This window comes from Podarcis vaucheri, assembly GCF_965113315.1.
Source record: "Podarcis vaucheri genome assembly, chromosome: 1".
Lineage (NCBI taxonomy): Eukaryota > Metazoa > Chordata > Lepidosauria > Squamata > Lacertidae > Podarcis > Podarcis vaucheri.
The window spans coordinates 42338186-42354815 of record NC_138759.1 but is presented as its reverse complement, the minus strand read 5'-3'; the positions used below and the strand labels follow the sequence as shown (position 1 = coordinate 42354815).

At 39.9% G+C, this 16630-nt stretch overlaps 1 protein-coding gene across 4 annotated transcripts in view; it reads left to right on the top strand.

Annotated features, from left to right (window-relative positions):
* FMN1 (formin 1) overlaps positions 1-16630 on the top strand; it is a 156558-nt gene that overhangs the window by 124174 nt on the left and 15754 nt on the right. For all 4 annotated transcript variants that reach the window (XM_082239372.1, XM_082239370.1, XM_082239371.1 and 1 more), the window contains 2 exons: positions 5148-5240; positions 16179-16230. In XM_082239372.1, coding sequence (XP_082095498.1) covers positions 5148-5240; positions 16179-16230 — 145 coding nt within the window. The remainder of the gene's footprint in view (positions 1-5147; positions 5241-16178; positions 16231-16630) is intronic.

The following is a 16630-nucleotide window of genomic DNA, read 5'->3' as shown; positions in this document are numbered from 1 at the left end:
AGTTGCTGTTCTGACTGCTAAACATTTGGTAATGCCAAATGTATGGGAATCAGTCGGTCCTGTCTAAAGGCCTTTCAGGTTCCATGTAGCTCTGCCAAAAGAATTTGATGGAATCCTAGCTCCAGATTGTGTCAGTCCAAGGGAACACCTCTTCCTACTGTAACTAATCCTGTGTTCTGTGCTGAGGCAGCTGCAGCTGTTGGTACAAGGTCTTCAGGCAAACTTCTTAATGGGCAAACTGTGCTGGAGCACAGGACAGAGAAGAAAGGGTGCACATTAGAGAAGGAAGGGGAGAGAGTTCGCCCCATATGCTAAGGCCTGCTAAAGGGCTCTATTCTTGTAATACACTATTTGAATATTGCAGTCCACTACAAAGGGAATTCAGTTTGATTCACTAGCAGTTTTCATGCCCACCTCAAGGTTCTTTGGGCCATGGTTTGTTGAGTGAACTTTGAAGCACCCCTATTTGACAGTTAGTCGTATTTTCTTTATTATATACACAGGCCAGTATTCAGGAAGGATATCCTTCGTGAACCAGAGAGCCACACTAGTGTAGCAACCAACCTCATGAAACAGTGTCCCATTTACACTGCTGTCTCTTTCTTTAACTCTCCAGGCCTCTTGGCTGCTACTCTTTGCTACAGCATCGTCCAGCTAAAGTCATTTGAATCTCTCCAGAGAAAAAGTGTTGCATTTTCAAGTTGGATTCTTAATCCTCAGATCTGCCCTTAGCCATAATTCCTTAGCCATCATTCCAGTGTGGCACAGGATGAGGAACGACTGTTTACTACAGTACGTTTCATTATCAAGGGAGAAGACTGGAAAGGAGCATGAAGAGTCATTAGCAGAAACAGTTCCTTCCAGACCTCTCTAAGAGTCCATTGAGGAAGTCATTTCATGCCTGTATTCAGGGTTTTTTTTAAAAGAATCCAGTCTCCTTTAGAACCTTCCTTATCTTCAGTTTAAACAAAACAGTCACCCCACTTCTCAATAAAACTGACTAGGATAAATATAAGTATGCACCTTTACATTGAACATGCATGCTTCTTTCCCTTCGTGAATGACAACATTATTCCTTTAGCTGCTGTGATTTGACCAACACCTGCAGCAAGGGAGGTAAGACATCTCTGCCCGACGTCCTCATTTTAAAGCATTTTGGTATGAGGAAGAGAGCTTTGCACCAGGACCTACATTGCTGAAATAAAAAAAGAAATGATATATTTCGCATTAATGCTTTGTCAGGGGCAGGTGCTAGGAGCAGGTCAGTAATAAGTCATACGGCATCAGTGAAGTTAAGTCATTATTCAAAGAAATGAACAGCTCAGGAGGGCCAGGCCTAGTGAACACAGCAACTCCTTACAGTGAGATAGTTGTGAAGACCGAAGGTCCCTGCCTTCACACAATTGTCTAAGCCTCCTCTCCCCTAGGTCCTTCCCAAGCAGTCTGAGACCCCATTGACGCATCTGTCTCTGCTCTGACCTCTTCCCATAGTCGCCTTTGACTGGACTTAACCATCCAGGGATCCTTTACCTTTACCTTAGTTGTCTTTAGTTTACTTGGACACTTTGATTTGTAGGTTGCTGCATTAGTTTTTCAATTTTTAAGTTCCGGGGTCAGACTGAAAGGTGAGAAGGTTTTCTCTCTTCAAATATATTCTTCAGGAAGCTGCATTCTTTTTTCCCTCCCATTTTATCACGCTCTGTTGTAAGCATTGGTGGCTGCCAAGTCAACAGTTAAGAAAATAGCACTGTGAAGTGTTTTGGGACAAGCACAGGCCCTACTGTTTATATTCTTCTTTAATTGTTTATTTTTAAATGACTTATATTCCATTTTTAAGGATACCAAATTTACACTTGGAATGCCTTTTCTGCAACACTAAGTGGCAGAAAGATCAATTTTACATAATACTGAAGGGGGGCATTTTGTAGGGGAAGTGTTGTGTTTTTCCAAAAATAGCTATTTTAGTCTTTGTTGGTTGGAAGGTTTCTGCTAAATGTTCCTGGTGGTCCACATGTATTGTGTGCTTTGATTGGAGTTCTTCTGCACCAGCTTGTAAAAACACAGTGGTATGTCATGGATTTGTTTGAAACTTTATGTTTGTTAAGATCCTTGTGATCCTCTTTCTTCTCCCAAAACTACTTCTCTGCCTAACTCCCATAAATAGGTGTCCTGCTTTACAGGGGACATCTTGTTGTCATCTATTTGAAGGGCTGTTTGGTCCAAGTCTGGTCTAATGATAAAGAACCATAAGGCAAAGTAGGAATCTTGACATTGCCCATCAGCAGTTATCACCTAAAGCAGCAGCTTGAGCAGATACACAATTCACAGTCTTCTCAAGGGTCCTGTGTACTATAATTCTATTTAAATTAAATAATTATGCTTATGTATCACCTCCTGGCAAATAGAAGGAGAAGAAATGGAGGCAGTGAGAGATTTTACTTTCTTGGGCTCCATGATCACTGCAGATGGTGACTTCAGCCACGAAATTAAGAGACGCCTGCTTCTTGGGAGGAAAGCAATGACCAACCTAGACAGCATCTTAAAAAGTAGAGACATCACCTTGCCAACAAAGGTCCGTATAGTAAAAGCTATGGTTTTCCCAGTAGTGATGTATGGAAGTGAGAGCTGGACCATAAAGAAGCCTGATCGCTTTTGAATTATGGTGCTGGAGGAGACTCTTGAGAGTCCCATGGACTGCAAGAAGATCAAACCTATCCATTCTGAAGGAAATCAGCCCTGAGTGCTCACTGGAAGGACAGATCGTGAAGCTGAGGCTCCAATACTTTGGCCACCTCATGAGAAGAGAAGACTCCCTGGAAAAGACCCTGATGTTGGGAAAGATGGAGGGCACAAGGAGAAGGGGACGACAGAGGACAAGATGGTTGGATAGTGTCTTCGAAGCTACAAACATGAGTCTGATCAAACTGCGGGAGGCAGTGGAAGACAGAAGTGCCTGGCGTGCTCTGGTCCATGGGGTCACGAAGAGTCGGACACGACTAAACGACTAAACAACAACAACAAATTTATATATCTGATATAAAAATAAAAGTTAGCATATGTGGATATTGTGCAATTGTGTGCCCTCTTTTGTTTTCTGAACCTTGCCCACTGATGTAGTTCTTCCCCCCACCCCACCCCAGCAATGCGTAAGCAGGCCACCCTATCTTCATGCATGCCTCTGTCACTTCCATACTTCATAGATAGGATGTCCACTTATGTTTCATCAGAAAAGAGGAAACATATGTCCTGTCTTCAGCTCTGGCAACTGCAGTGCTTCTGAGATAAGGCCAATACTTTCCCTACGTGCCAAGCTGCCATGGTGGCACAGGGAATAGGTTTGGCACAAAGAGTAAGGGTCCTCTGCCCCATTGCTTGTTGCCAATTCGAGAAAACACAGGATATCACTTAATATTTCCATATCTTTCCCTTCAGTGCATGCACCTGACACTCTACATGAAGTTGAAATTTGCTAGAGTAGAAGAAATCCTTTTTGGGTTGATGTGACCCAAAGTAATAAAAGCAAGTCCGCCTCAAATTCTTACTAAATAATTGCACTGCTTTCCCCATTATATAATAACTTACAGCCACTATGCAGAGTACATGGAATAGCATTTAAAAAAAAAAAAGCTGTCAAGAAAATATGACTTGAACCTCCCATGAGTGGGTGTTATTAGATCTCCTGGTTTACAAAACTCCACCTAATCCCCTCCATTTTCAAAAGTAGCTGCACAGATTGTAACTGTGCCATTCCCTTAGGTAATTATAGGTAGTAATGAGTATGGGGAGTTGTTAACTGAAAATCACATAACTCTGAAAAATATATTAAGTTACACATATTTAAAGCTCTTATCCAGGCATTTATCACTCCCTTTCAGTTCTTTTCTCACATTACTACCTATATAACCAGTGATAAGTGCCTATCTGCCATTTATCTAGGTACTCTTTCCCTTTATTAGAACTAAGTAAAATAAATATTAACCGGATTATCACTGACTCACAAGAAACTAGTAACTTCTATGCATGTCTTCGATGTCTTTTAAGCATGTACTTCTGCAAGAGAATTTACAATGTTGTATGGAGGTATTCTCATTACATACAAATAAGCATTGATACATCATCACCTCATTTACAAATCATTTATATCGCTATTGGCTATAACATTTTCCTTCTCATATAATTGTTTTTCTTTAAATCCCCACACCATATCTCCCTTAATTGCCACTCTTCACATATAATTTCACTGAAGTTAAGATAATGCAATTATTGCAAAGTGCAAATCAATCAATCTGCTGTTTTCTCTTCAGATGTGTGTATTAGACTAGTGTTTGACCCTAGGAACATATAGAACATATAGAAATGATATCAGTGTAAGTGAACTGGCCTTATTTCCAAAAATATGACTATGGGACCAAGATGTGAAACTGTAAATTACATAAGGAAGGGACCTTGCTTACTTCTCTGTTTGTAAATCATTGGGGGGGGGGAGCACTCTGCTCCTTAGATGTTTACTCAGAAGTAAGCACCACTGAGTTCTTTGGGGCTAAGTGAGTGAGTATAGGATTGCAGCCAGGATCTCAGTAATCACAGAAGCAATATAATCATAACTCCCAAATGTTTCAAAATGCCTTCTTAGTATAAAGCTTGAGCCATCTGGGTTGTTTTACTAAACTATCCGTTGAATCATGTAGACACCTCTAAAATAAGGCACATTGTTGAGTTTTTTAGTGTCTTTTGGTGCTGTACTTTAATATAGGTGATGAGGGCTAATTTGGGGGTGGTTAATAGACAACGAATCCTGTTTCATGACATGGGAGCAAACTGTGATTTTGAAGCTAACCATAATCTAAGATATTCCCTGTTGGGAATGGCATTTTTAAAAATCAGATATTTTAATGACTAAGAATGCAGCCAATGTGGATCAGCAGAATCACTATCTTTAAAACCATTTTTTCTTAAAGAATTCAAATAATACTTCTACTGTTTTGATAGGAGACAGTTCTTGCATTCATGCTCTTGTTTGTTTCTACAATAAAAGGCACGGTATGAAATAGCCATTGGTTTTTTTTTGAATGTTTGAGAATACTTGAATGTTATTTTAGTTGGTTAAAAAGTTTTATTAAAAGGTAACACTGAACTTGTCGTTGCAGTTTGTGAAAAACAGATGAAAGTGGTTTTCAGAGACTCACCAGAAGAACATCTCCAGCCCTTTAAGGATAAAATGGAAGCTTTTTTCCTGGAAGGTATGTGCTTTCCAAAAAACGTTTGTTTATATGTGTTCTCATACTTTATACAGCCACATGAGGGTTCTCTTCTTAATAATGGCTCAGACTGCACCGAATGCTGGTGCCCATCTCTTCATACAGATGGGGAAGGGAGACCTTTTCAGATGGTACTGTAACAATTTTCCACATGGTCTCTTAGCTTCCATAATTTTACTTTACATGCAAAGGACAAAGACACTACATAACTCAGAAAAGACTTTGCCAACATGGTACCCTCCAGATGATTTGAACTACAGTTCTCATTAGTCTCAGCCATGATCTCATAGTGTGGAACAATAAAATAAGAGCTCAGCATATAAAACCAAAAGCTTAGGAGCAACAGGTTAGGCCACATACCACTCACAGTCTTCCTACACCTTGCTGCCACTCATTGTGCTCTGTGATCTGCTGTCTGGGGTAGCCTCCTCATTCTGCCTAATGTTGGGCTGACTCTGAAAGCTGAAACTGTGTGGGCATGTGTTAGGGCTTTGTCAGTCATGGAGCCAAATTGATGAAGCAGACTACCCAGCAAGATTCTTCTGTGCCAATCTCTACTAACATTTTAATGTCTTATATTTTGTGTAAGATTAATTCATTGACTGGTTTTGCTTTTAACCATTGCTTCAGAATGGATTACAATCTGTAAAAAAATATTCAAACAAGAAACAGCGAAACAAAGCCGACAAGATGATAACAAAACACGCTTCATGGAGCAGATTAAAATCAAAATTAGCCAGTGTTTAAGAAGCCATGGAAAATAAAATGGTTTTTACCTGGTGCTAAAATACATGAGAAGGTGGCAGGTGAATCTCAGTGGAAGAGAATGTTGTAGAGAAAAAGTGCCACAGCTAAAAAGTCCTATTGGTTGCCACTCAGCTTACTGCAGGTGATGGGGGTACATGAAGAAATGTCTTCAATACAGATCTTAACACATGGGCAGAAACACGTGGGAGAAAATGATCCCTCAGAGACTAAGTTGTAAAGGACTGTAAAGGTAAGCACAGGACTTTGAATAGTGCTCAAAAACAGACCACTGTTTCAGACTTGCGGGATATGTTCCCTTGTGCCAGTCCTACTGGGGACAGACCCAAGGGCAGGAAGAAGGCCGCTCCTCCTGGGTCCTTCACAGGGAGTGGCTTTCCTCCCAGCATCATTAACATTTTGCCCCTACACCTCTTAAATTCAGTGCCTGAAATATAATACGGCAACCTAACTCTCCTGCATTGCTTGCGGCCCATTTTGAGAAGCTTCCATGGGCTTTGGCGTACAAAATGGTGTCTATTCTGACAAAGTTATCAGCTCAGTAAGCCAGCAGTTGTTCTCCAGCTCAGAGTTAAATCCAAGAAGGAAAAGAATCTGGGAGCTATAAAAACTCACCTCTCATTTCAGGTGGGCCTCTGTGAGCCCCTGAAGTTCATTTCAAAACCTTCTTCATAAGAACTCTGCTAGTGTCCCTAGCCAGTGCTGTTTTGTGCCACATAATGTGGCAGCAAATTCCATACATTTATTTTGTGGAGTATTTTCCCATAGCTAGCCTAAATCTACTGCCTATCAATTTCTATTCTTCAGCAGACAACAAGTCCTCTCTGTCAACTTTCTCCACAGCGTTTCGACTGCTGTTTTTGCTCCCTTTTCAGGTCTGTGATAACTTTTTTTTTTTAAGACATGACAACCAGCACTGTACACAGTATCCCAAAGGCACCATAGGCACCATAGATTTGTTGAAGAGGTTTACAAAACTGGCAGCTTTAGTGTTAATATGTTTCCTAGTAACCCTAGTATGAATTTTGCATTTTGGCACTGCTGCTGCACATAAAGGATTTTTAATCGGTTACCCCAGGATCTCTTTCCTGGTTAGTCACTGCCGGTTAAGACCCCCATCAGTTTCCCTGTGATTCTTCTGCCCCAGTGTGTATTACCTTACACTTTAGTCACCTTGTACCTCATTTATCATTTGATGCCCCTTCTTCCATAAAAAAGTAAAATTTGTTTCTATTTAAGTCAATAGCATTAATGCATGCTCCTTCTCTCTGGACTGCACTTTTGAGTATCACAAACTACAATTAGGAACACAGATCTCCTATTGTCACAGCAGTTCTACGAGACTCTTGTAAGGGAAAGCAGAGCTAATTGTAACTTGCGGTGCCTATTCAAGGAAATTGATATTCCCAAGCGGGCAGTATCTCCAAAAAAAGTCTTCAGCAATTTACTGCCAAATGCCTGAGAAATCACATGCGTGGTGGCATGTTTGATGATGTGAGTGGCTAGTCTTACAATTTCATTTTTCTTCCACAAGCATGGCTGTGAAAGAGACCTGAAACTTTAGCTTTATAATCTTCCCAAATTCAAAACAAAGTATATTGCACTCTGTATTGAGTAAGATCTACTCCCGTGTAAATGTGCAGTGGGTTACAACCCTAGACTATAAACATCTCATCCTAGGTTCCTGCCCCTCACTAATGATACGTTTCTAGAAAATGTAATACATATATTAAGCTTCCCCCATAAACTTAGCAGGGTTCCTGCAAGGGAAGGCCTCCACAGTAGGACTGTTTCAGTCACAGGTATGTCTGTTCTGGTGGTCTTTTCATCTCATTTAATTAGCAGTTTATATTTATGGCTCCAGCAGTAAGTGAGCTTGAGAAAGCGCTGTGTATATGTGCACATTAACACCAGCAGTCTCGCACACTTTGATATATATTGCCTTCTACTAAACTCTGAGCCAGCCTTCTGTTCAAATTAAGCAACCCTAAATAATCAAAAAAAGCATATGGGAAAAACCTACCTCCAGTTGTTAATAATTTCCCAGCCTTTTTCTACAGATAAACTTGTCTCCCCACAATGTATTCTATGATATGCGAGGTTTGCTTAAAAGGGACTGTCATGCTGAAATTATTCAGGAGCCTAGGGGCAAAATGGATGTTACACCACTTTAGAGGAAATAGCAGGTTTGGGGGGCCCTTTGGGGGGTAGGAATAAATAGAGTGTGCCCCCACTCTCTAGTCCTGATCTGGATTGGGGCCCTTGAACCCGCTCTTTACAACCATTCATGCAATTGTTAATTGCATGGATGTTGTCGTGTTTGTCGCCCCAGGAAGCGTGAGAGAATCATGGTTCTCTTGATTTTGACAGTGATGAAGTTGGAAAATGATGAACCCCCTCAAATTATTCACTTATGCAATAGAATCTTGCTTCCGCGTATTACTATCCTGTGCCTAGAAATGTGTTCATTGATGGACCACACTACATTAATCTTAAAATTGTTTCTCAGAATTTCAGCTCAGCTCAGCGGTTTGCTGAGAATAGCCTAGTGTTGATTCTTGCTAGACTTAAAACAAGTATTCAAAGTTTTCAGCTCTGCACCTCCAGTTCCTGAAGCAAAAGTAGCAAATGTACCTTCCAGACACTGTGGGACTCCAGCTCCCATTTGCCCCAGTCAACCAGACCAGTGGTTAGGGATTATGGGAATTGTAGTCCATCAGGATCTGCAGAGCACCATGTTGGTCACGCCTCCCTTAAAGGCTGTGTGTTCCCTTCCACTAGTGCAGGAGTTTACAGCTTTACTGATTGTTGTTCAAGTGTCTGTCTTCCTGCGAGCAGGATACCTTCTCTGTAGTAATAAGGCTAGTAGTAGTACTCTGTACTACTCTGTAGTAATATCTTACCTAGTAAAAGATATTACTCTGTAGTAATATCTTACCTAGTAAAAGCTTGTGCAGACCACCTATTCCCAGTACTTTAGCTATTGTTAAAGGATTGGAAGTGTTTCATTTGCACAGGCTGTGCATGAGGCAGAAAATCTTGCTATTTTGTTGGATCTGCTGGTGTGCAGGTATTTTTTTTAAGAGCAAAAGTACGTTTTAAAAAAATCATCTCTATAAAGGTCGAGAAATGATAATTACTGGAAAAATCAACTATTACTTTTGACAACCTGAGTAAGGAAAAGAATTCTTAACTCTCCCCTGCCCCAGCCCTAAATGAAGTATCCCATAATAGTCTAATGATACGTTTCTTTAAACATTCACTGCTACTTACTCACCTATTCTTTGTACATTTGGTCTGCTGTTGCATACATAACATTCACACATAATCTCCATGTAGGAAAGCAAAATGGCTTTATATTCTTTGTTACAGAAGAGGCAGAACATGTTAGCATATGTGAGGCCAGCTGCTCTTACTCATAAAGGACTGATCTGGGAAGAAACTCCTGGATGGTTGATAGCCAAAGCATGATATGCCACATTACTATTTTTAATTAGTGGATATTTTTAATTAGTGGTAAAAACATAATGGAATAGTAATTTAAAATAATCAGAAGTATGCTTCACAGTTCATCAATTTTTCCGTCTATGGCATATGTTTTTAGTGAAACAGTGTTTGAATAACCATAATTTCCATGTTTTTCAAATTCCATTTGTTGCTAAACATTTATTGTGATCCTGATTTTCATTGCCTCATGCTCAGGCATGTTTCCCCTTTCTTTCCATGGCCATGAATTGCAACAGCTGCAGGCGACTGGAAAAATGTTAGTAGTGCCAGGGATAGGATATGACTGTCTGCTCTCAACAGCAAAACTGAATCTTACAAGGAGATAATACTGAGATTCTCTTTTCAACAGGAATGTTTATTTGCCCATGTAATTGTTGTGTGCAGTTGTAGAAAGAGGCTCAGTGTACACAAATTCGGATCTGAAATGGATCTCGCCTTGTGAAGTAGCAAACGCTACTCTTAATTGAAATTTTGCAATCTAATGAAAAGAAAGCTGCCCTAACACCATTACAGTTACTTCTTCACAGTTGTGTTGTACATAAAGGGATCAAATTAGTACAAGTTAACTCATTTAAACCACCTGGTTTGGCAGTTGCTGTCCTTTTCAGCCAGGAAGTAACTATTCTTTTGATAACGGAAGTTATCTCAGACCACATCAGAATTATTCATGTCCATAGACACAGTTGTATAGCATTCAAGCCATAATGGATTAACTTCTTTATAACCCTTATTCATTGATGTGGTTATTCATTTTAAATGCAGCAGTCTTATACAAACTCATTTTCAGGTTTTCCATGTTTAAAATTCTGAAGTACTGCCTAAGAGTATTGTTTAGTGGGAAGGAATGACTATTTCACACTGGTCTAACAATTGCCCTGTGTCCTAATATCCCTCAATGACTCCTATACATGATTTTTGATTATGTGGCGATCTGCCTTCTTTCAGCCCAAGCACCATTTGGTCTGCTACGTCACCATCATATGTCGGTGAGCACATTTGTTAGTCCACATTAGGAAGGCTGGTTTGTGAACAGGGATCAGGTGACTGGATATAAATCCTTCATTAATATTCAGCCTACATGCTTCATGAAGATACAGAAAAGGTAAATGAGATCCCAAGGCCTTAGTCAGCAACTAGCTTTCACAGGAGAACTGCTTTGAGAATAGAGTCGGGGGTGTGGAGCGCCAAGGCTGGCCCTATCTCTTCAAGGTCACTAAATTGCCAAATCCTATTTCTATAGACATTTGTCCCTCAACATCCCTGTTTTGTCTCTAGGATGACAATTTCATTAGACAAGTAGTACCCTCGGTGGCCTGGTTTGGCCTAGAGTCTTCCATTGACTTTCCTAGATGTGGAAATCATGTAGACTTCTTATGATCCACTTCAACATGCCTTGTTAATGGTATGCTCTGACTTGGGAACATGAGGGTGTGCCCTGAATCACCCCAATTTGCCTTGTTATTCAGGGAATATACAGATCCAGTGTGCACACATAGTAAATATTACTTGATTTTACTACCTATTATGAATTCTGTACAAGTTAAACATGGACATACTGTCAGTACCTTATTTGCATCTGGTTATAATGTTGGCCAAAGTGCGAAATAAGTGTGAGAAAAAAGTGTAAAGAGGCTTACATAATTCATTTAACTCTTTGGGCAGGTAGTTTCAATCTAGTTATGATGTTTCAGACATGGCTATATTCTGAACTAAAAAACAGCAACCATGTTCAGCGCAGTTTTGACCACTGGTCCAACCAAGCTCTTTCTCTAGCTCAGCATCAATGCACGCAGCTTTAAAGGTATAAATTATGAAGGAAAAGAATAGAAATAGACTCACATGTTCATTTCATTTTTAACATTATGCAGGATCATTTGCTTGTGTCCTGGTTTTGTATATTAAGATGCAATTCACAATCTGACCAGTAGCTTTATGGATATTAAAGCCGCTGCAAACCTCAGATATTGCTTTCTGACTCTCTAAGCAAAGAAGCTATTGAAATTTTCACTTTCTTCCAAGCAACACTTGGATAAAAAAACTGAGTACTGCAGTTCTTTATTTTTCCAAACACACACTCACACACATATCCATTTTTGCCTTTAATCTATTCACTGTGATTGAAATATACATTTAAATGAGCAAAGAAACAGATGTGCTCCATATAAAATATGCTATAAATCTTGTCGCACAACTTCTTTGCTCCATGCTCTCTTTCAGAAACTGTCAAATATCCAATTTTCATTCTGGTATAAAATGCTCATTTTCTGACTTGGCGCCAACCACCATATGCCAGAATAAAGTCAGTAACCAACAATAAAAAAGGCAACATAAGCACCTTTGAAATGGTACAAAGCAATTAACAGTGGGAAAAAGTCTATATAAATCTATGAAGAATTAATCTCTGCTTTGCCACTGTCCTGCTGTGCATTTACAATGAGCCTCTGCTCCTGACCACCAGAAGTGGCTTAACTTCATAAAAGGAGAATGTCCTAATGAGGGAGGGAAAATAAATGAAAATGAAAGCCCTTGGTTCTTTTTATATCCTTTCCACCTTTTAACTGTTTTAGGAAAACATAGTTTTGCATATGTTCTGATCTGTGAGTCTGCTGCACATATTGCATGCCTATATTTTTACCTGATCATGTGAAACCAATCTTTACAAAGCTCAATGTGAAGAAATAACCTCAGCTTCATAAATCATTGTTAGCATCCCACAGGAGGAGGTAATGCTGTGGTTTTTGTCTTCTAAAACATTTCAAGCCTTCACTTTCATATGTTTTTTCCTAAAATTAGTTTCATTCTGCCCCTATGCATTCTCTTTCTTTCTTTCTCTCTCTCTCTCTCTCTCTCTCTCTCTCTCTCTCTCTCTCTCACACACACACACATACAATGACCCATTCTTTACAAATCAGGCTGGATATATAAACCAATTTGCTTGTTAGCTGGGTATTTATAACAGTCTCATGTTTTAGAGAAGACCTGTTTCCTATTCTTATGGACCATCATTTATCATAATTTTGAACATATTACCCCGTACTAAGAATGTGCTGATCTTTATGTTTTTTCTCTAATTCTTGCTAGAAGATTTTATATGTGAAATCTGCCTGCAGAATAGATTAGTTTAAATTTACTGAGTTTAAAAGGGATTAAAACTAATTTTCAAGTTTCTTAAACTGTTTGGGTATGCTTAGCAATCTCAGAAGTATGAATCAATGACATTCTGTTTGTAATACTAGCATACATTTCTGTTATGTTTAATAAGAACGTGTTTTAAAAGTTATTATCTGTAATCCCATCTGGAAAAGGAATGATAGATTAACGTCATTTTAACCTACTTGCATGGGAATATTTTTGCAAAATTAGATTTTTGCAGTTTCCAGTTAGAAAAACATTACTTTCAGCATAATCTAAATTTAGAGGCATGCAGGGTATTCTGTTAGCACCAGTATATTTTAGTGAAGTGTTGCTAAAGAATATATTAATTGAAAACAAAATTTAAAATATCATCTTTCATCTTCTAAGCAGAAGTTTTCTTTAAGTAAAACAATCTGTCTTTCAAAAGCAAATTTCTAGGGGGAGAAGATTGTCGTTTATATTGAAAGATACGAAAGAAAAATGAATATATAATATCTGGATTAGCTGGCCTCACTGCCATAATACCTAGTAAACTAAACTTCAACATTATTTTGACAAATATATAGGCAACATTATCCTATTTTAAACAGAGCATATTTTCTTAGTTTCCTTGTGTTACTTCTGATAATAAACAGTTGAATTTGTTCTGTGGGCTGAATGCATAAATATAATCAGTGTTTTTGCATGTGAATACTTGAGATTTCATGTACCGTGGACTTGAAAAATGTTAAGATTTCCAAAATCCCTCCAGTTTAGGGATGAGTAGTATCTTACCCTTTGCACACCCACATGCACAAATATGTATACACTATACTTACATATGTACACTTCTTAAACATCAAAGCAACACTGGTTTGAAAACAGGTTAGGTTACAGTATTGCGCATATAAAACCTGGCATTTTTAAGATTTGTTAAACACTGCCCCTTAAAAATGTTGTTGTTGTTGTTAATTAATTAATTAAATTTGTATACAGTGGTACCTTGGGTTGAGTACTTAATTTGTTCTGGAGGTCCGTTCTTAACCTGAAACTGTTCTCAACCTGAGGTGCCACTTTAACTAATGGGGCCTCCTGCTGCTGCTGCACGATTTCTGTTTTCATTCTGAAGCAAAGTTCTTAACCTGAGGTACTATTTCTGAGTTAGCGGAGTCTGTAACCTGAAGTGTCTGTAACCTGAAGCGTATGTAACCCGAGGTACCACTGTACTGCCCTATACCCGCAGGTCTCTTGTACATCTTAAGGGAGCAATCCAAACCCAAGATCTGTTAGGATGAGCAAGTTAGGATTGAGCAGTTCTCTGATTTAGCCAGCCAATTCCTGGTACAGCTGGGCCACAGCAGTGTAATTCCCCCATGCTGGGGGGAACGGGACTTGGGAACAAAAACAGACATTTCATTAATTGATCATAAGCAATTAATACAGAGAGTTTTAAAAGAATCAAATAACCAGGAAGGATCAGGACCATGATTCGGGGGGGGGGGTAATATTAATTATGCTACATATCGGGGGAGTACATGTCAAGGACTTGGTCATCCAGAATTTGGCCTTGTATACATGAACTGACCTGGCATATATTGGAGATCTGTCTGGATGGGACAGGAATTGTAAATTGGTCCACATTTTGTGCACTTGGTTTCCTGATGCAGCAGCTGGCAAATCTAAGTGATTCTGGAGGGCAGGGAGGTAAAGTTGCAGTAGTTTGTGTGATTTTTATTTTCCGGTCCAGTTTAGCAATCACTTAATTTTGAGTGTGGTCTAATCCACTGAGCCTAGGGCTTGCCGATCGGAAGGTGGGCGGTTCGAATCCCTGCGACGGGGTGAGCTCCCGTTGCTTGGTCCCAGCTCCTGCCAACCTAGCAGCTCGAAAGCATGTCCTGGGCGATCTTAAAATGCTGGGGGGGGGCATTTTAAAATTGCCCTGGGACAGCGGAGGCTTCGCTGCCGCCCGCCAGCATTTTAAAATCGCCCCGGGACAGCGGAGGCTTCGCTGCCGCCCGCCAGCATTTTAAAATCGCCCCGGGACAGCGGAGGCTTTTAAAATGCTGGCGGTCGGCAGCAAAGCGCTCCTGTCCCCGGAGCTTGCGGGGCGGGAGGTGGGGAGAAGGGCTTTTCTTCCCACCGCCAGCTTTCAGAACAGCCTTCTGAAGGCTGGCGGTGGGAAGAAAAGCCCTTGTGTCCCCCCCCCCAGCCTTCAGAAGAGGTCGGGGGACAGACTGTCCCCGGACCTGATCTGAAGACGGTTTCCATAGGAACGCATTGATTGATTTTCAATGCATTCCTATGGGAAACCGTGCTTCGCAAGACAAAAAACTCACAAGAAGAAAAAACTTGCGGAACGAATTAATTTCGTCTTGCGAGGCACCACTGTATATGCCTCTCTACTCCAGAGGCTATGTTGTGTTGGAGTTCCAGAAGAGATTTCCCAGAACATGCGTTTTTGTCAAGAATGGATCAGACAGCACAACTTTCTCTCTTGGTCTGATGCCAGACTGTCTGGAGAGATGGCTTATGTCCCTTGTCAGGAACTGATGAATCTTTATAGGTTACCTCTGACTCCTGGGAAAAGATCTCTGGTGACGTCTTCATATATTTGTCCTTCCTAGCATGAGAAGAGCAGCATCTTGAAATTCCATCGGGAACTTTAACCTTGCCCTTTTTATAACAGCCTGCATTATGCTGACAGTGGAAAATAAATGGCTTCGTTTCCAAAGATGCGGAAAACTTCTCAGATCCTAAATTGAGGGCCTATACTTATTAACCGAGAACACCCAAAGTTCTGAATAAAAGGAAATCTGTGGTTTAAAGGGTGAGGGAGGAGAGCACCTGTAGTGAATGGATCCTCTAGGTGTTAGATAGTTGAGATCCCTCATTGCAGGGGATTGGACTTGATCCCTTGGCATACTTTCCAACTCTATGATTCTGTGATTCTAGGAACAATAGCAGATATGCAAGGGTGACTCCATGCCACATTTTTTAATACTTATGAGTCTTTCGTGTTCACATCATGTATAGAACCAAGTGTGAGACAAGCATTCAACCCACACATTAGGAAGCCATGATGAGCTTGCAACAAGGTACCTGTCTTGGTTTGCTTCAGCATGCAAGAGCTAAATGGAAAGCAGGAAAATGGACAATTATGCATGTCCTCACTATAAATGTGATGCTTTTGCAACACAACAAGAATAGTTCTCTGATAAAAGACACCCTGAAAAGCTTCTTTCTATCAAGTAATACCCAGCTTGAAAGCTGTGCATGTACATCCAATTAAGTTTAGAGCCCACATGATACTTGTAGAAATACTTCTTTTATCCCCACTGCACTGGGCTCCACAATCCTTGCACATGTTCAGGATGGAAAGCTTCAGCACTACACCCTACAGTGTCTACAAGAATACACTATAATGCTTGAAATAGCTCACTCTTAGTATGAGAAATCTGAAATATATAAAAAATACTTTAGAATGCATATACATATTCTGCTTTCTTAAATAATAAACATGTTGTTTATTTGTAGCTGTAGAAGAACATAAGACAGTGGAGAGCCATTTGGAGAATGTGCAGAAGTGGTGAGTATTACAGATTCTTTAACACGTTGCGTTATGAAAGGTCCTACTTCATCTTTAAATATATTTGAATAAGTGAAAAAAATCATCAAATGCACCAGAGTCCTTATTTTTAAACACATGCTCATACTTCCAACATTTTCATACAGCTTGTCTTGGACTTTAGGGAACAAGCTGTCTGAAATGGAAGCTTTCTAGACAAAACAGTTCATTATGTGGTAAAAACTGTTCCTAGAGTGTTCTACTGCAGACTCCAGGTTTTGGTGAGGGGTGTTGAATGATTGATTAAAATAATCACATGCACAGAAAAAGCAGAGCCTTGGTAATATAAGAAGCTGCCTTAGATTAAGTGAGGTCATTGGTCTGCGTGGCTCAAACGTCTACACATAGTTCGCATACAGCA